Here is a 19,299-nt window from a genome sequence, read left to right as displayed (position 1 = left end):
TAACAAAACTTGCCCAACCAGGTTTTGAAGCATTGAACTGACCCATTTCCTTTTTGTTTTTTATTTCATAAAACCAGTCATCAGCCTGGGGCAAAGTACAATTCCAGTGCTCACCCTGGCAGGTTAGGGAGACATCCGACTGTGCTGTTTCCCTGAGGGAACAGCTGGAAAGGTGACAGCTGTGTGACTGTGACCCCCTCCATGTAGCAAGAGAAGCAGTCAAGGGGGTGTGTGTTACAAAGGACTTGGGGAGGAGGCTGAACTTCCATTTGTCCAGTTCATAAACCAGTCCCCTGGGCCCTGCTGAGCAGGGGGCAGCCCACGCAGTGTGGTGAGGGTGGCAGCAGCAGCCTTGGTTTGAGGGTTTGCTCAGGTGTGATGGTTTGAGCAGGTAACACCCAGAGAGGACCCACCCCTGGGAGGATGGTCACACACTCTGCACCATCACTCATAGTAGACAAAGGAGAAATCCCAAAATCCTGTTCTGTGGGGCTGCTTCCCGAGACGTGCCGAGCTGCGGTGGTTGATGTACTTGACAAACTTCAGGGTCTCTTTGTCTCTGTAAACCAGGGCCAAGCAGTTGTCCTCGGGGTTGACTGTCAGCAGCTGGGAGGAAGGAAGGTGAGGGAGGACATCAGTTTCACAAAACTAGCCTTTTTAGGAAAAAAGAACAACCAAAAGTGTTTCCAAACCTGCTCGGAACAAAGGTCTGGTGGTAGAAAATGAACCGTGTTGCTATTTTAACAGTCCTCAAGCTTTTATTAGACAGCAGGGGATTCTGGGCTGCTTGTTAGCAGCTCAGCCCAGTCACTAGTCCTGGTGCTGAAGGTGACACTAGTGAACTGCACTTCCCTGGAAAAGCAGCACCTCTGCTGCAGCCCTGAGCCCCTCTGGGGCTTCCTGAGCCTTTGGCTCTGCAGGGAACAGTGGGAGCTGAAGGTGGAGCTGAAGGCAGAGGAGGAACAGTGGGAGCTGGAGCAGTGGGAGCTGAAGGTGGAGCTGAAGGCAGAGGAGGAACAGTGGGAGCTGGAGCAGTGGGAGCTGAAGGTGGAGCTGAAGGCAGAGGAGGGACAGTAGGAGCTGAAGGTGGAGCTGAAGGTGGAGGAGGAACAGTGGGAGCTGAAGGCAGAGGAGGAACAGTGGGAGCTGAAGGTGGAGCTGAAGGCAGAGATGGAACAGTAGGAGCTGAAGGTGGAGCTGAAGGCAGAGATGGAACAGTAGGAGCTGAAGGTGGAGCTGAAGGCAGAGGAGGAACAGTGGGAGCTGAAGGCAAAGCTCCCCCCAGGGGCAGTGGTTCAGGCAGGGAGGCTCTGGTGCCATCCCGAGCACCCTCGGGATGATGTTAGGAGTCATGGAAAGTGTAATTATGCATCTCCACCCCAAATGTTTTTATCTCATTTGCAGCTTGGAGCTGAGGTCCTTACCTCTTCATCTTCACCTTTAGCAATGTAGGAAGTAAAGCCACCATATTCTGGGTCCCAGTCTTAAAAGAGAAAAGAAAGGTTCTTAGAAGATCAACACTGGCTGGGATCCATCCAGCCTACCAGGAGATGCCATTTTTCCACCCCACTCCCTGCAGTTCCTGGAATCATGGAATGGTTTGGGTTGGCAAGGACCTTCAAGATCATCTAGATCCAACCCTCTGCATGGGCAGGGACACCTCCCACCAGCCCAGGCTGCTCCAAGCCCCATCCAACCTGCCCTTCAACACTGCCAGGGATGGGGCAGCCACAGCTTCCCTGGGCAACCTGGGCCAGGGTCTCACCACCCTCTCACAGGGAAGAATTTCCTCCTCATATCTCACCTAAATCTTCCTCTTCCAATCTTAATCCATCCCCCTTGCCCTCTCCCTCCCTGCCCTTGTCCCAAGTCCCTCCCCAGCTTTCTTGTAGGCCCCAGCAACACCCTGCACATCCCACCCTTGGGAATTCTAGCAGCAGGATATGGATGCACCACTCCCTGAGTGTGGCTCAGGGCCCACCTGTGATAACTGCAGCACAAACCTGCTCCTGTCTTGAAGGCAGAAGTCCCCCACCAGGAAGCTGTGTCCTATGTCCCCCAGGTCTCTCCCTACCTGAGGTCACTGTGCACCTGCTCCCTGAGGCACAGGCAGAGCTCACAGGGCCATTCCCACTTTACCTCCTGCCAGGTTATTCTTTTTTTTCAACTCAAGGACAACTTGAAGCAAACATCCCAGGTTTGCCTTTTATCACAGACAGGCAGGTGAAGGTTGCAGGGCTCTCAGCTCCTTCTGTAGAGCAGCTTTGCCTCAGCAAAAGCCTTTCAAGCCCAATTACTGGCATGGGCCAGGTGGTTTTGGCTGTGAATTCTGGGCTCAGCTGGCCCCAAACTCTCCTGTTTGGATTTTTTTCAGCACTAACTAACTAGCAATCAGTCTAAGATGCCAAGACAAATAACATTGGAGAACCCTGGCCTTTGTGGACTGGAGGGGGTGATAATTTTGATGAGAAAAGGGGTGAAATGGAATGTTTTCAGGAGGCCTCCTCCACGCCCAGAAGCTCAACTGCTCAGGGAAGTTCTGGGAGAGGCGGCCTCTCCCTCTGCCCCACGCGCCACCTCCTGGCTCCAGCCGGGAAGGTCAAAGCTGCTCGATCCCAAAGCCACGTTCCCAAATCTTTGGGGATTAGCCCTTCTAATTAGTCCTTCTAAGAACTAATGAAACCGGGGCTTATGCAGAAGTGAGGACTAGGATAGAGTCTGCAGAGCCCTTCTGTGCAGGAAAGGGCAGGGAAATCCCGGCTATGGCAGTGCTGCTGAGAATTCCCAAGCCCTTCCTTTATGCAGCCCTTGTAAGGAGCGTCTGGTGAACTCTGTATTTTGTCCACTCACCCTCACAGCCACAGAAGAAGAGCAGGTCGAGAGCAAATTCTGTTGCTTGAGTGTCATGGACCAGCGTGTAGTGCCCGTGGGCCCAGCGCCGCAGCTCCCCGGCGCACAGCGGCGTCCCCGGGCCTGGGGAGGGAAATAAGGGAAGCCCAGACTGGTCTGGGTTGGAAGGACCTTCAAGATCATCTGGATCCAACCCCCCTGCATGGGCAGGGACACCTCCCACCAGCCCAGGTTGCTCCAAGCCCCATCCAACCTGCCCTTCAACACTGCCAGGGATGGGGCAGCCACAGCTTCCCTGGGCAACCTGGGCCAGGCTCTCACCACCCTCTCACAGGGAAGAATTTCCTCCTCATGTCCAACCTCAATCTCCCTCTTCCACTTTTAATCCCTTCCCCCTTGCCCTCTCCCTCCCTGCCCTTGTCCCAAGCCCCTCCCCAGCTTTCCTGGAGCCCCTGGAAAGCACTGGAAGCTGCTCTAAGGTCTCCCTGGAGCCTTCTCTTCTCCAGGCTGAACACCCCAACTCTCCCAGCCTGGCTCCAGAGCAGAGCTGCTCCAGCCCTCCCATCATCTCTGTGGCCTCCTCTGGACTCCAGGAGCTCCATGTCCTTATGCTGGGGGCTCCAGAACTGGACACAATTCCAGGTGGGGTCTCACCAGAGCAGAGTAGAGGGGCAGAAATCCCCTCCCTGGCCCTGCTGCTCTTGATGCAGCCCAGGCCATGGCTGGTTGAAGCTGTGCAAGGAGGCCCTGCCAAGCTCAAGGCACAGAGGGGACAAGCCCTGCACAGCTTTTTGCCAGCCCCAAAAACTGGGAAGGGAAAACAAAATCACAAATCTCATTATAACTTTTTTTTTCCTAGAAGTGGCTGCAATTTATGTCCTTTGCCCAACGTGGAGGAGATGGGCCAAGATTTGCTCTTTGAAAGGGTTCCAGGTTGGAATGTGCTCTGGTTTAACCAAAGTTTAACCAGTTCCTCCCTTTTTATCTTTTGTTGTTGGGTTTTTTTTATTCCCTAAGATTTACAGCAGTGCTCCAACCTTCCAGAGCCTTCTCTGAAAGAACCTTCTCAAGAGCCTTCTCTGTTCTTGAAGGGTTGGAACTACCAGGAGTTTCAGTGGAGGAGGACACTGCTCTGAACTCCCTCTGCACTTGCCACCCCAGGAGGTGTGTCAGAACCTCTCCTTCCTCATGGGTCTGGCTCAGTTTTCAATCCATGCAGCCCCCAAACTGTGTCCTCCTCACGTGTGAATGTCACATCACACAGCAGGAAGGTGGCAAAGAGGCAGGATAACTGGAAATGAGGAAAACAAGGCCTTTGTACCAGGTTCGGGGGGGGGGTTGTTTCAGCAGGACTGGGGTTTTGACTGCCTTTTATTCCACAAAACTTTCCTGACCCAGAGCAAGATGATTTTCAAAAACTCTACCCTTAAACATCAAAGGCTGTTTCAAACAAACAGCACCAATCCCTGTAGCCAAAATTAATCTTTGATAGCAATGATATCTCACTGCTGACAAATGAGTGGTCACTGGGGCTGGCAGCATTTTCTGGAAGGCTAATTCCTAGTTTTAGGTATTGGTTTTCTAATTCTAATTAACTTTTGATCTCTTCACTTCCTTTTGATTTGTTTTCAGACAACAATCTGCTTTATATGAAGCAGAAGTATTGGGAAAAAGATTATTGGGCAGTTCATTAATACTCCCTACTCCTTACCCATGCCTTAATTCCTACAGAAGTCCCACCCTCAAGTCTGTTCAAAACTTCATGTTAGTATTTCATTCCAAAATTCCAATTCTTTTGGATACCAAATCTGACCTGCTTAACATCCCATGTTTGGGCTGGTGCCTTGTGCTGGCTGCAGTACAAGGTGAAATCCTAGTTCCATAAAAATCACTGGGAATTCTGCTGCTGACACCTTTAACATCAGGATTCTGTTTTCCTGGTGCTGCTGGACTCACCGTTGTGTGTGTCACTCCCCTGTGCTGCAGGGATGTGGTCAGGATGGGCTGGCTGATGGGAGCTGCTCTCAGCCTGCTGCTTGGTCTCCTCCTCAGGTTTGGGACTGCTCTGCCCAGCAGTGTCTGCTGCCCTTCCTTCCCCAGCACCTTCATCCTCATCAGAGGGAGCCAGGAAGTGCAGCTTGAGGCCAGTGAAGTTGGAGAGCAGTAAAAACAAGGCCTCGGAGCGTAGGAGCTGCAGGAATTGCTTCAGGAGCTCAGGGAGGCTTTCTTCTGCTGCTGCCTCATAGAGTCTGGAAGACAGCAGAGCTATCAGCAGTGGAGAACCAACGAGGACCATGTCCACTCCCAGCATCTCCTGCCTGGCCTGATCCATAGGAGCAGGACTCTTGTCATTCCCCACCTTTTATTGGCAGGGCCTCGGCTGCTCCACTCGATGTCTTTGCTCTCCAAAGCCTCACACAGAAGTTGGTATTTCTCTTTCTAGGAGAGAAAGACAGTGCAGAAACTTCATCTTCAGCTCCCAGGTCTCTTGGTATGCTGGAAGCAGCCACCACCCACCCGCAGGTAAGGCACTCATGTTCTCTCTGACTTGTCTGAGGTTCCCAAGGACTGCTGAACTGAGGGGCACAGCCTGGGTGGGCATCATGGCTTTGCAGGCCAGAGACCAAGAGGTATCAAATGCTGCTTGGTTGGTGGGAATGCCATTTCACTGAGACCCAGATGGTGAACCAGAGGCAAATCAGCCTTGAGAAGTAAGACAAAACCATTACAGGTCGTTTGCTTCACACACAGGTCGAGTTCCCCAAGTGCTAAGCAGTGAGAGCTGCCCAGGAAGGACACTCTGGTCACCACAAGGTTAGGGAGTAGGGAGGATGGCACCTGTTTCCACCCTCCTGCTTTGCTTCTTGCAGGAAACAAGAATGTTGGAGGAAAGAGTTAGATTTTGGGTGGGTCCCTAGGCAGCAAGGCACAGGCAGGCAGAGGGGACCCACCCACAGAATGGCACAGGATGGAAGGGACATCTTGGTACCTGCCAGACCATGTCAGGTTGAACCCCTGGGCTCACCTTGAGAAAATTTTTCAGGAGAATTTCTGATCGCTCCTCAAATTCCTCCTGGATCTGAGCTTGGGAATCCATGTCCAGATAAACTAGGTTGATCCATTCATACAAGATTTCATGCTGGAAGGGAAATGGATTTGAATGCTGCCCAACTGGTGAAAGTACAAAGGATTCCCCAGTTCCCAGCTGGCCACAGGGCTGGCTTCCTCCCCCTCTACACTCCATCCCTTCCTTTAGTTCCCTGCAGCATCTGCTGCCTTCTCTGCACTATTGTAGCCATGCAAGAGAGGCAAGAGACCAGGAAGGCACAGAAGGAAGAAACCAGCCACGGGTTTATGGAGAGGAAACGGGATGAGTTCAAGAATCCCCAAGCATCAGTGCATCCCCTCCCAAGGTATTCCAGGGAGATGGGAGGAGCAGCCATGCAGGTAAGCAGGTGTAGGGTTGCTACTCACATCGTGGGGGATGTGTGGGCTGCAGGGCAGGGCAGTGTCACCCTGGTGTGTGGGTCTGACTGTCGGGGGGCCGTGGAACCAACCGCTGAGTGACAAGCGGCACTTCCCCTCGGCCAGGACTTCAGACACCTGGAACAAGGTTGGGCAGCATGTCACTGGTTATTCCAAACATCCAGGGACCAGCTGGCATGGGCACCCCATGGGCTCAGCACAGGAGATGGCTCCAGAGAGCCTGGTTTTATTCTTGGCTCGAGGAGAGAGAGTTAAACCAAATGTTGCTGCTCAAGTTTTGTCGTCGGTTTCCAGAATCCCAGCCCAGGCTTTTGCTCCAAGCTCCCAGCAGAATCCATTCCCTCTCAGAGCTTTCAGCCACTCTGTTCTTGTAAGTAAGTGCATTTTATTTTTCTACCTTTTATTCTGTTGAAGAACCAGCCACCCCAAGCTGCAAAAATCAGAGCTTAGAACTCAGAAACCACCGAGCATCTCTGGGCCACAAGCGAACTGCACTGCTGGACTTCTCTCTTTTTTTTTCTCTCTCTTTTTTTGTGTCTTTTACTTCTTAAAAAGTGCTGCAAAACAAGGCCCAATGAAGGGAATTTGCCTGAGAGCTTTGGTTCTTTGTCTGCCTCTCCAGCAGATCAAGGGCAGCCCCTCTACCCTGGCATTCAGCCTGGTCTGTGGAAACCCTTGGTTTCCTCACAGCCACGGGCACCTTTAAATCTTGCTTTCATCAAGTTGTGCAGAGGCAAACTGGGCTAAACTGGGGTAAACTGAAGGATATCAGGAGCTGGGCTGTAACCATGGGGTGAAGAAGGAGCCACCCCGGCAGGACTGGCTGCAAAGCCACAGACTGTTGTGGCTTTTTGGACAGCACTTCAAAAGACTTGGCAGTGGGGTTTTAGGTCAGTGGTGGTCACAAGGTTCAGTGGAACATGGATTTTTATGATGAGATAAATCACTACCTGAAAACAACTAGGGCAGTGACCAAGTAGATGTTTCTGTTAATTAACTGCAAGACCTAAATGACACAAGAATAAAACCTTAAGCAGTCTAGGTGAGGGCCCAACCTACACCACTGATCTTCTTCCCCTCCAACCTTTTGCTCTTGGGCCCTGCTTGTTCCAGTCCCTGGTATCCTTCAGTCTGCAGGAATTTCAGCTTGCAACTGGGTGTCTGTGTCCTGCAGCTTCACAGAACATTCACCCTGTTCCCAGGGATCTTCCTGATAAGGGCCACGAGGTGCTCCTCAACCACATCAGCATTTCATGAAGCCAGACTGACACCCTCCAGGTGGCTTTGCCAGTCCTTGTCCTCTTTGAAGTCCTGCCTTCAACACACAGCACTACCAGGAGTCTCCACCCCACTCTACCCCCCTTCTCCCTCCTCCCTCCCCAGCAGGACAGCATTAACACACAGGAGTTATTGCACAGAAATAACCACAACAATGAGAATCAAAAAAGAATGAACAAGAGGCAGCTCCTTGCCTGGTGGAAAGAGACTGGAGACACTTCAAAGAAAACCAGCGTGTTCCACGAAGGCACCAATGACTTGACTATTTGCTGGGGCTGAGAGTGTTCTGAGGAGGAAGGAAACAGACTCTGGTTAAGACAGGAACTGGGACTCACTGGAAACTGCCCTTTCTCTCTGACTTTGTGAGTGAGACACCTGGGTTTAAGGGATGGGGCTCAGAGCAAGGGCTTGAGGAGAGCCTGTTGCAGGCACTGGAATAGGGGGCTCAGGGAAGCTGTGGCTGCCCCATCCCTGGCAGTGTTGAAGGGCAGGTTGGATGGGGCTTGGAGCAACCTGGGCTGGTGGGAGGTGTCCCTGCCCATGCAGGGGGTTGGACCTAGATGATCTTGAAGGTCCTTCTGACCTTAACCATTCCATGAAGCAGTGGGCTTCTGCTGCTGGAATGGGAAATTATCTCCCATCGTTTTACAGTTCCAAGCACAGTCACTGGCCTTGCTCCCATCCTGCCTCCACTCTTGCCCCTTCAAAAAAAAAACACAACTGGGAGCAAAGGATTCCCCTCTGCCTTCCCCTCTCTTGCTGCTCTGCTGTCACCCACTGCCTGCAACCCCTGCCACAGCCCCGCTCTACCTGCACATCAGCTTCCCTGGAGAAAGGAGGAATTCTTCATCTCCCTGCTACTGCTTGAGGAGAGCAACTGCAGGGGCTGCCTAAACTCCACCTCTCTGTGCCCCCTTGAGCTGTGAGCACCTACCATCCGTGCTGTACAGGTCCAGAGTTCCCCCATCACTTTTCTCCCAGGGTGGGACAAGGTAGAGGATGAAAGCAACTCTCCGACCTTCCAGCTCATCGTCGTGGCACAGCAGGACATCTGCAACCACACACACCTTTTGCTGCAGCAGCACCTGCACGCCCTGGATTCATGCCAATGGTTGCTTCCCAGCTCTGGTTCCCCACAACTGAAAACATGCTCTTCCCAGGGAACTGCCTTCTCACTAGTCAGCAACCCAGGCTTTTCAGGATTCACCTCTGTGGGGTTGCACTACGACCACTCTGATGGGTAAAGAGCAGTTAGAATTTGTCACCCGCCCCTTCACAGCTGTCACTGGGCACAGTGGACAGAGATTCCTGACTTAAATCATGATTCAAGCTCTTTCAAACACAGAACTGCCCCTCGAGGAGGTTTGTTGCTGGGACAGAGGAGAGGGGGAGCCCTGGGAACAGAAAACCTGGACCCACAACTCATTGTGCAAAAGCCTTTTAAAAAGAAGAGCTGACAGCAGTAAAACTTCTCCCCTTCCTACAGTGATTTTTTTGTGTGGCTAAAAGGGCAGGTGCAGTTGTCACCTGGAATTATGGAAACATAATTGGGACTTTCACTTTCTGAGACTGTGAGTTGCTCCTTCTGGACCCTCTTGAACCAGAGAGGTGGGTCATGTCACCGGGTATTCTGTAGACAGAGAGCATTCCCTCCACCCCCAGGAACTCTGAGGAAGGGGGGGGATCACTTCTAGACTGACCAGTATATTCATATTTAGCACAGGAGATGTCAATAGTTGGCTCCAGCTCAATCTGGGTGACAGCAGAAAGCCACGCTCGGAATTCTTCACACAGAACATGTCTGAGAAGACAAGCACAAGGTTAAGTGTCCTCAACCTGTTACAAAACCTGCCCCCCACGGCCTAAACCGATTGATCATCTCCCTTCCAAACGTTTTAACAGCTGAGGAGGATATTCCTGCCAGTGCCTCTGTGTTCCTGCAGCCCCACAGAGGAGAACATCCCAGCCTGGAGCGTGGGGTTGTAGAGGGACAAGCGAGGAGGGACAGACACACGAACGCCTGAACGAGGAGAACTGCTCGTTGCCCTCCAGGCCCCGACCCGCCCGGGTTCAGCTTCCCCAGGGCCCCGGGCAGGAGGGCCCACCCCGCAGCCCTCGCCTTCCCCAGCCGGGGCTCTTCCCTTTCCCGAGCCGGCGTTTTACCTCAGCGCAGCGACGTGGGGCTCCGGCCTCCCCGCCAGCTCCTGGGACTGCCCGTGGAAGAGAAGAAAGGAGGGTTTGTCGGGGCGGCGCGGGAAGGCCCCGGTTGGGCTCGCCCGGCCCGGGGCTCACCTGCCGCAGCGACAAGAGGTCGTTCCGCCGCCCCTGGAAGCTGAGGCCCAGCAGCTCGTCCCGCAGCGACTCCGCGAAGCCCGGGCTGGCTAAGAAGCCGGGGATGACGCCGTGCCGGAACGGAGCCGGCTCCACCGCCACCGCCTCTGCGGGGGACAGGCCGGTGAGGAGAGGGAGGGAGGGAAGGAAAGGGCGGGAGGCCGGGCGGGGAGCGGCGGCCGTACCGTGCTGAAGGGGCTCCCCGCGGCTCCAGGCAGCCCCTGCCCGGCCCCGCAGCGCCGCGTCCCTGAGGGCTGCGGGGAGCTCGGGGAGCAGCTCCCGCTTCCCGCGCTTCTTCTTCCCCGCCGCCGCCGCCGCCCCCCAGCGCCGCTTCGCCGCCATCTTGCTCCCCGCCGGACTACAGCTCCCGGCGGCCCCCGCGCCGCGCGGCGGGCCAATCGGATCGCGCTGCAGGGGGGGCGGAGCTTCTTTCTAGCCAATGAGAGGGGGAGGGGAGCGAGGCGCAAAGTGCCAGGGAGCGGAGGGGGATAGAGCGGCTCCTCTCGATGGTGGGCGGCGGATGTAGAGCGGGCGGTTCCGGCCTGGCCGGGCGGTGCATGGCGGGCGCGGTTCCCGCCGCTGAGCACTGAGCGCTCCTTCCCTCCTTCCTTTCCTTCCTTCTTTCCTTCCTTCCCGCCGCGCCGACATGTCCGTGGTGCCGCCCAACCGCTCGCAGACCGGCTGGCCCCGCGGGGTGAACCAGTTCGGCAATAAATACATCCAGCAGACGAAGCCGCTGACGCTGGAAAGGACCATCAACCTGTGAGCGCCGCCGCCTCGGGCCCGCCCCGCGGCCTGCCCCGCTCCCCGGCCCTTCCCCCGCTCCCCGGCCCCTTCCCCCGCTCCGCAGCCGCCCTCGAGCAGCCTGGGGCGGGTTTTACCTCAGCCAGGGCCGCCCGGGCCCACCCCGTGGGGGGGGTTGAGGGGAGAGCCCGGCGAGGGGTCTGCCTGCACGCCCCCCCCCCCCCCAGGACGTGTTGTTTTCGGCTGTAAAATCCCACCCTGCGGGATGTTGTGGGTGCTGAGAGGTTGCGGGGAGGGGGGAGTGTTGAAGCTCTGTGGTTTAGGATGTAGAGCAAGCGAGGCGGGAAGCGTGGACCCCCCAAGTGGGACAGGCAGGGAGTGCTTCAGCTTCTTGCTGGGGGGAAGTAACTGGCACAAACACCGGCCTTTGGGGGCGGAGAGGAGCGGGTCTGCACGGGCTTTGGGGTTGGATTTGGGGTTGCCTGGGGGTTTGCTGCTTGTCCAGAGCAGGTTCTGCAATTCGACTTCAGACTGGTTGCTACCTGAGGAAACTCTTGTCGTAGATATAAACCATTTGCTAACAAGTATTTCCTTGCTTTATGGAAGAAGTTGTATCCTTTAGCTTCTCCCAGGGAGCTCTGCTGGATCTGTTCTTTCCTAGGTGCACCTGTAAAGTTGCAGAAACAGAAAATGTGAGCTGAAACAGGCAGTATTCAATTGTAGCTCTGAATCACAGGCCTGTGTGGGGTTTTTTTGGTACAGCTGAGTTTATTCATGGAGTTTGGTGGAAGTTCAAATATGAATTTCTGAGGTGGGGATGTTTTTATAGTGTTTCTGAAGGCAAAACTCATCAGGAAGCTGTGTCACCAAGTTTGTCTTAAAGTATAGGCTCTGGGTTTTGTGTATCCACAGTAGTATAGTCTGGATTAGCAGAGTAAGTTGTTAGTAAAGCTGTTTGTGTATTTTAAAAAAGGGAATTATTTCAAGCTATAAGTGAAAGGGAGGATGGAGCTTTCTGGTAGAGGTGTCTGCTGGTAGGAAACTGGTTGTTTTGCCTCACTTGTGTGTGTGTGTGAGAACAACTGCCTGGTGATTCCCCTGCTGTGAAAAATGAGGAGAGTTTGGGGGAAGAGGAGTAACTGGGGGAAGGAAGAGTGTGTAATAATTGAGTGTAACATTATGAAGTGTTGGGGAAGGAATACATGACAAGATAAGAAAACCTTCCCCATGAAATCAGTCCTTTCTGTCATGGGTTCAGTTGCTGTGTGGCACAAGGCAGTAGAACCATGGGGGTAACTTGTGACTGCACTGCCCAGAACCTGTTTTCCTCTCCCTTTTTTTGCCTCAGCTGGATGATTGTGCCTTCCCTCCAGGCCTTGTGCTGTCAGATCTTGGTGTTGCATGTTTTTGTTGCCCTCTGTGCTCTCCAGGACTGACTTCTTGCCTCTCCTGTCTTCTCAGTCCCTCTCACCTGGAGAAACTTCTCTCCTTCCCACTGTTGCCATCACGGGAGAATGCAGAGCTCCAGCCCCCTGCTCTGTTCAAACTCTCCACGTTACCCCAGGCTTCTGGCCCTGCCCTTGGACACTCAGCATTTCTCCTGCCATCCAGATGTTTGATTTCCCTCTACAAACCAAAACCACTTCTAACCCTTCACTCACCATCCTCTTCCTTTGCTCCTGCAGGAAAATTGCTGCCCTGTGCAACTTCCAGCAGAGCTGTTCCCTCCCAATCCTTTCCCACTTCCTTTTGGCAGCCTCAGCTGCATTTTCTTTGCCGTGTGGAGATCAAAGAGGTTGGCTGTTGACTAACAGTGCTTCTCCTGGGCTTCATCCCTTTGGAACTGGGTGTGGAGCTGCAAGACTTGCCCTTGTCTGGATCACGGGGCACGATCCTCCCGTCAGGAGGGGCCCGCAAGTCGCACGCTTCCAACCCACGAGCTCCCCTTCCCTCAGGCACAGAGGGCTCTGTCTCTAGGTGGTTGAAAGTGTAGATTTCCTGGCTAGTAACACACGTTCTGCCCTCCCCAGGTACCCACTGACAAACTACACCTTTGGCACCAAGGAGCCCCTGTACGAGAAGGACAGCTCGGTGGCCGCGCGGTTCCAGCGCATGAGGGAGGAGTTTGACAAGATCGGCATGAGGAGGACAGTGGAAGGGGTGCTGATTGTGCACGAGCACAGGCTGCCCCATGTCCTCTTGCTGCAGCTGGGCACGACTTTTTTCAAGCTGTAAGTGGCTGCTTTGGGAATGTCACTTCCCAGTTGTAACTTGGGGTTGGCCCAGCCCAGCCCAGCGGGTGGGCTGGAGGTTTGGAGTGTGGCTGGTGGGTGTTTTGAGTGGGGCTCATTCCTGGCAAAGAGTTGGTGTGGGAAACCTTTGGAATGGTGAGGTCATCATAGAATGCTTTGGGTTGGAAGGGACCTTCAAGATCATCTGGATCCAACCCCCTGCATGGGCAGGGACACCTCCCACCAGCCCAGGTTGCTCCAAGCCCCATCCAACCTGCCCTTCAACACTGCCAGGGATGGGGCAGCCACAGCTTCCCTGGGCAACCTGGGCCAGGGTCTCACCACCCTCACAGCAAAGAATTTCCTCCTCGTGTCCAACCTCAATCTCCCTCTTCCAGTTTTAATCCCTTCCCCCTTGTCCTCTCCCTCCCTGCCCTTGTCCCAAGTCCCTTCCCACCTTTCCTGGAGCCCCTTCAGGCCCTGGAAGGTGCTCTAAGCTCTCCCTGGAGCCTTCTCTTCTCCAGGCTGAACACTCCCAAATCTCTCAGCCTTTTCTCCAGAGCAGAGCTGCTCCAGCCCTTGGATCATATTTGTGGCTCTCTCCAGTAGCTCCATGTACTGTTCAGTTTGGAGGCTCCAGAAGTGGACACAGTGCTCAGTCTTTCATCTAAGATACATTTATCTCTGCCCATGAGCCAGGTTACAGTTTTGAACCAACTCTGGTGCATCACTGAGGTAGATTCCTGTTTAAAACTCATTGTCAGCAGTTTGTGTGTCATTCTTACCTTGTGAAAGCTGTTAAGCTTAAATGTGCTTATGCTGTGGCCACAAACATGGGAAAGTGAAGCTCTAGGATGAACCCCAGTAAATGCAGAGTGATACCTGGTCACAAACTACTGGGTACAGCAAGAAAGGCAGGGGTCTGACCTGGAGAAAGTCACTTCATCTAGTGGATATCAATGCTGGAGTGAAATTGTAGTGTTTGGATCATATGATGGTGGGAGTGCTTTTCTTTTTTTAAGCAGAATGGGTTTGACTTGGTTCACATTATCCTGCTTGTGATCTTTTCCTTCTCTTCTTAACATGTGCCTTGTTTGTTCTCAGGTGTCTGTGTAACATGAAATTTTACATCCAGATTCTTCCTTTGACATCTTGATTTGAGGGATAGGTGTGGATAGGCAGGCCAGACTCTCAAGTTTTACACTACTCTGTGATGATAAAAATGTTGTTGTGGTTTTGTTTTTTTTTAATTAACCTTTCATGAAATGCAGGATTGTTCCTCACATGGGTTTTGGTTTCTGCTCCCTGTTTGCTTCAGGGAGTGCTGGTTTTGAGAGAAGAACAAATACAGGCAGGGTTTACAACCCTTTCTTCAACTTCTTGGGCTTTTATCTTATTAAAACTTTACCTTTTAAGTGTCCCAGTTGTCATCATGTCTATTGTTAAACTTTGTCCTGCTGAATTGGAAGTATTTTCTAGAATTTATGTTTTTGAGAGAGAGACAACGGAGCAGCCATTTTGGTCACAGTTTTGCTGCAAACTGTGTGTTTCTGCTGCCTTCAAACCTTCTGACCTAAGGGTCTCCAGTGAATTTGTGACTCCCTGCCTGGAAGCACCATCCCAACTTAGCTGTGGAAGTCTGTAGCTGCAGAAGGACCCCACCTTATCTTTCCTCTTTGATTATTTTAACAGACCTGGTGGTGAACTCAACCCAGGAGAAGATGAGGTAGAAGGGCTCAAACGCTTAATGACAGAGGTCTGTTTTCTGTCCTTATGTGGCTATGCTGGAATGTTGCATGATCTTAGAATGAACAGCCAAAACAATAAGTCTCCTTGTTGCTTCTGTTGTTTTGATGCTTTTGTGATGTTCTCAGGTAGTTAAGAAATAAAGCAGTAAGTTTGTATTTATCTGCATCCTGAGTGTGCTGAGTGATCTAGAGGCTGAGCCCTGCCTGCTGCTCCAGTCCTGCCTTCATTTCCAGCTTCACTTTTGGGCTGGCTTCAGGCAAGTGGGTGTGCAGATGGGCAATAAAACATGCTGCAGAGCACAGCTGATGAGGACTTGGTTTTTCAGATAGTCTTCCCAATGCAGCCATTAACCTTCCATGCTCTCCACTTAGTCTAAATTAATTCTGTCAGGTCGTGTAACGTTGCATTTAATTCTTCCCATTGGTGTGATGGGACTCAGTGCAACTGAGCATGGAATTTGAAAGTGTCCTTGTCCTGTCAGGTCAGGCTTTACACTAGCAGATGTTACTTTATACAGAAATTCTCTAAAATTCTGTTACAGGCTGTTCTAAAGCAGTTCTTGAATTACATCAGCCCCATATTGCAGCAAGTCTTCATGCTTCAAGTGTGTGTGTTGTAAAAAAAATGGACCTGGGGTATGTAGGGTTTTGACTCCAAGTGGGTTTTTTGGCAGATACTGGGTCGTCAGGATGGTGTTCAGCAGGACTGGGTGATTGATGACTGCATTGGTAACTGGTGGAGACCTAACTTTGAACCTCCACAGGTGGGTACTCATGTTGAATCTTCATCTTCTTCAATTATTGATGGTTCTTCCAAAAACCCTCAACCTCCCACTTGGGCTTTTTGAGTACCTGCTGCATGAGCAATTAAGTTTTTCTGTTTTTTTTTACCTGTTTCATCTCCTTTCTGTGGAGAAGCTACAGACTTTTTCTTCTGGGAACTCCTCACACCTGTTGTGGTGGATGAGGAACCACTGGCTGTAGTAGCTTCTAGTCCTGTGCAGAGCCAGACCTTTACATTCCTGTTTTAGCCACAGTGGAATCTCTTGCACTTCTGTTTATGGGACAGACTAAAATGGCCTTGCTACCCTATTTCTAAATGCTTTAATACTGAAAATACTTGCTCAGTTTGCTCTTAGGCATTTCTGTCTTGTTGGGTTGTTTGAATTGCTCCTGAGGATTGGTGCCCTGTGAGATCCTGTCTCAGTCATTTTCATTATTGGATGCCATGACTGAACAATATATGACACATTGAAAGCTTGCACAGTACTTGAGAATTTATAAAGCAGCACTTAAGACTGCACAATATTTTCAAAGCTCTGTTTTTAAATTATTGTAAATTTTTATGTTGGTTTTTCTTCCAGTATCCTTATATCCCAGCTCATATTACAAAACCAAAAGAGCACAAGAAGCTTTTCTTGGTCCAGCTTCAAGAAAAGGGTAAGTGTGTCCTGGCAACAAAGGATTGTAGTTGTAACAAGGTCTAAATGCTCACCTTTCATGCAGGGAGATGTGGAAGGCAGTTTGTGTTCATGTGCTTGCAGTTGTTGGTAGTTGAACACTCACCAAGTGAAATGCTGATGCTGGTTTTGGTGGTAGGTGATGTCTGAACAGGAGTTCCTAGTAAATGCTCATTCCTGCTCTTGCATCAGGAAATGTGCAGCAAATGAACCCCATATTAAACTAGGAAAGGAATAAACCTGCTGGTTGTGTGTAGTGATCTTGTTTTGAGGTATGTGGGGAGGGCAGTGATAACCTGAGTGTGTGGTGGGTTGTCTTGATTAATCAGCTTGTATTTGGTTTTAGCTTTGTTTGCAGTCCCTAAAAATTACAAGCTGGTTGCTGCACCATTGTTTGAGCTCTATGACAATGCACCAGGATATGGACCCATCATTTCCAGCCTTCCTCAACTTTTGAGCAGGTATATTAGGATTTATTGTGATTCTTGGGAACACGTTGGCCATGGGGAACCAGAGCCAGACTAGGCACTATGGAAACCCAACTGTGAAAAGGTTGCAGATGTCCCAGAGAGCTTAGACTCTCCCTTAGACAAGATGTGATGGACACTGGTCACAACTTGCTAGTTCCAAAGTCCTATTGGGCAGTTGTAGCCAAGGGAGATGTGAAAGATGATGAGGATGAAGCTGTGCACAGGCTAAGAACAGCTTCTTGGAAGTGTTAGGGACAGCATGGGAGTGAAAGCCAGGGTGTGTGTGTTGTCACAGCTTGGTGCTGCTGACATCTGGTGGGTTGGTTAAACTCTCTGTAGCATCTTTACAACACAAGTATCCACAGGGACAGCTGTGTGCTTTCTTTCCTTTTCCCTCTTTGGCTTTCTCACTGACAGTGGCCCTGTACCCGGGCTCTCCAGAGCTGACTGGTCTCCCTGCTTCCTGTTCCTTCAGCCAGTATTCAGGAACACCAGGCATCCCACAGCCTGTCAGCTCTCAGAGCAGTAGTTCTGTCACCCACCTGCTTGGAAGGGAAAAGTCTGTCAGCACTTATTTCCTGTGACAGGCCTGTATCATGCTGGGTTTTTCCCCTTTTTCTAGTCTCAATTTTGGGGATTGTAGTTAAAGGGGCTTCCTGCTCTGAAGATAGCAGCTATTTCCCTTGAGTTCCAGCAGACACTGGCTGTTGTGCAGCCAAATGCCAGTTTGGTACCAGTGCAACAGACTCTTCAAAGGAAGAGCACCTGGGATGTGCTTTCACTGTTGGGAAACTTAGTTGAGAAGCATTATCTGTTCTGTGGTGTGTGTCCCCCTCTTGCCCTTGGAGTCTACGAAGCTGGCCCTGATACCAGAAATGCTGTGAAACAGTTGCTTCTGGGGGTACATAACTCACTGGTGTTTTCATATCCCTGGAGCTCTCTGAAGACATGAAATGTGAATAATTAGTTCTGCAGCCTCAAGAGGCTGATGTGCAATGCTAGTGTGATGCTGCTCTTAAAAATGATGCTTCCTGCTAGACTCTAAAGCTGTTTTATTTAAAAAAAAAATCACTTTAGTCCCATCAGGAGGCTTACCAAGAGCAGAAAACACTTGTTCCTTCATTCTAAAATGTCACTTAAACAGAAGGAAAATCCCTCACTTGGTATAATCCTTTTAATTTTAGGTTCAACTTTATTTACAACTGATTTTCCAGACACCTGAAGGAAGAAGAAGCCGTCTCTGTGAGCACAGCTTTAAAATGTAGAGAAAAAGAATGTGTGTGATGCAAGGATGTGGGTTTTTTTTGTCACTCTTTTCCTGAAGGCCCCTCAACTTTTTATTGTATGAATAGAGAAGTGAACCTGAACTGTTTTAGGTAGTGGAATGGCCATGTGATACTAGTGTTTTAATCACTTTTTTGTTGTAATACTCACCAGATTATTTTTTTTTTTGTACAACATTAAACAAAATGGTCAAGATCCTGTTTGGTTTTTGCTTTGTGGTGGTTTTTTTTTTCTTGTTTTGTTGTCTCCTGCTTTTAGGCACATTTTAAACTTGATTACTTCAGGACTACAGAAGATCTTGGAACCAAGAGGAAGACCTGACCCATTCAGGGACCATTTGGATGCTCTGATCTGCATCCCTGAGCAGAGAATTAGTCTGAGGGAGTGGTTAAACAGTATAAGTAGGTGCAAATTAATTGTGGGTCTTTTTTTTTAACTTGGAGAATGGAGTTTTGAGGGAGAGTACTTGAGAGGCAAGTGTAGCCATAGTTCAGAGCTGATCTGGAAGCATGACTGTTTCTGTGGGAGGAGGTCTGAGGTGCATCTTCTCCCTCTGTGCCCCCTGAAAGAAAATAACCCACTGAATTCTGTTTCACCTGAGATGCAGTTAAATCATGGCAATAAAACTGTGCATCCTTTCTATAGCTAAGGGACTGACTTTGGGCCAGTGTTTTGCCAATGCCATGTGCAGGTGGTTCCATGTTCTGCTGAGCTGTTGCAGTGAACCAGCATCATGTCCCTTGCAAAGGACACTCCTGCTTCCTCACCTCAACGTTTCAGGCTCTTGCAGGTAGCAGATATCAGCCTTTATAGTTTGGTTTGTTCTGGTTTTTTTCTTTCCATGCTTGGCTAAACACCAGCTCCAGTGGATTTGTCCCTTCCTTTGCCTTTAGCCCTCCCTAGTTGTGCTTAACTCTTTAATAAATGCCTGTCTCCACGTTGTGCCTCTGCCCAGAAGCTGCACTGTTTGTTTGTGTGCCCTCCTCATTTGTGAAGGCATCCTTGGAGAGCACATGCTGCCCAGAGAGCTGAAACCAGGCTTGGTTCTGTTGCCAGTTGTGCAGGACAGCTGTGACACCCTGTGGTGCTTTGGGCAGACTCCAGCTGTGCAGGAGGAGATCCATTCTGGGGAAAATACATGGAATATTTAATGGTGGGCTGTTTGCTTTGGGCCTGTGGAGGGAAGGCCTGGCTGTGTGGCTAAGAAAATGTATTGTGGGCAGAAAATAAAGCCAAGCAGGGATGTGTGCAGCAGTGTGGGAAAGTGAGGGGCTGTTGGAAGTTGGATACAAAAACCAGCAGCAGCAGAGCTCTGCTGCCCAGGCCTGGCTTTTGCCAGCATCCCTCACCTTCCGTTGCTTCATGCCTCTTTTGAGCTGGTAATTTTATTCCAAGTCATTTTATTCCAAGCGTGTTC

The 19,299-nt window shown here is 51.1% G+C and overlaps 2 protein-coding genes across 3 annotated transcripts; one reads left to right on the top strand and one right to left on the bottom strand.

Moving 5' to 3' along the window:
• Positions 1-22: 22 nt before the first annotated feature.
• On the bottom strand, positions 23-10,293 carry OGFOD1 (2-oxoglutarate and iron dependent oxygenase domain containing 1). Of its 2 annotated transcripts, none has more exons than XM_051629241.1 (13): positions 10,131-10,293; positions 9,907-10,052; positions 9,778-9,824; positions 9,315-9,415; positions 8,549-8,665; positions 7,809-7,900; positions 6,325-6,453; positions 5,876-5,989; positions 5,210-5,289; positions 4,807-5,099; positions 2,851-3,006; positions 1,425-1,483; positions 23-606 (listed from the first exon to the last, which is right to left on the bottom strand). In XM_051629241.1, exons 1-13 carry the CDS (start codon positions 10,285-10,287, stop codon positions 445-447), a joined length of 1,653 nt encoding a protein of 550 aa, XP_051485201.1. In that variant the 5' UTR covers positions 10,288-10,293; the 3' UTR covers positions 23-444. The 2 variants fall into 2 exon arrangements, with proteins under 2 accessions (XP_051485201.1, XP_051485202.1); XM_051629242.1 differs by having other exon boundaries at positions 2,851-2,973.
• A 161-nt stretch (positions 10,294-10,454) lies between these two features.
• On the top strand, positions 10,455-18,077 carry NUDT21 (nudix hydrolase 21). Its single transcript, XM_051629287.1, has 7 exons — positions 10,455-10,707; positions 12,720-12,920; positions 14,613-14,676; positions 15,343-15,432; positions 16,033-16,108; positions 16,475-16,589; positions 17,783-18,077. Exons 1-7 carry the CDS (start codon positions 10,592-10,594, stop codon positions 17,802-17,804), a joined length of 684 nt encoding a protein of 227 aa, XP_051485247.1. The 5' UTR covers positions 10,455-10,591; the 3' UTR covers positions 17,805-18,077.
• The last annotated feature ends 1,222 nt before the right edge of the window (positions 18,078-19,299 follow it).

Source organism: Apus apus, chromosome 11 (assembly GCF_020740795.1).
Source record: "Apus apus isolate bApuApu2 chromosome 11, bApuApu2.pri.cur, whole genome shotgun sequence".
In the NCBI taxonomy this organism is placed as follows: domain Eukaryota; kingdom Metazoa; phylum Chordata; class Aves; order Apodiformes; family Apodidae; genus Apus; species Apus apus.
Note: the sequence above shows the minus strand (reverse complement) of the source record. Positions and strands in the feature narration are given on the sequence as shown.

Bases quoted from the DNA above. Each gene is read 5' to 3' on its own strand.
- NUDT21 (XM_051629287.1), top strand. From the start codon at position 10,592: ATGTCCGTGGTGCCGCCCAACCGCTCGCAGACCGGCTGGCCCCGCGGG. The intron at 16,109-16,474 runs GTAAGTGTGTCC...ATTTGGTTTTAG, and splicing joins GGTCCAGCTTCAAGAAAAGG to CTTTGTTTGCAGTCCCTAAA. The intron at 16,590-17,782 runs GTATATTAGGAT...TTTTAATTTTAG, and splicing joins CTTCCTCAACTTTTGAGCAG to GTTCAACTTTATTTACAACT.
- OGFOD1 (XM_051629241.1), bottom strand. From the start codon at position 10,287: ATGGCGGCGAAGCGGCGCTGGGGGGCGGCGGCGGCGGCGGGGAAGAAG. The intron at 7,901-8,548 runs GTAGGTGCTCAC...CTTCCTCCTCAG, and splicing joins GGACCTGTACAGCACGGATG to AACACTCTCAGCCCCAGCAA. The intron at 5,990-6,324 runs GTGAGTAGCAAC...TTTCCCTTCCAG, and splicing joins GCCCACACATCCCCCACGAT to CATGAAATCTTGTATGAATG.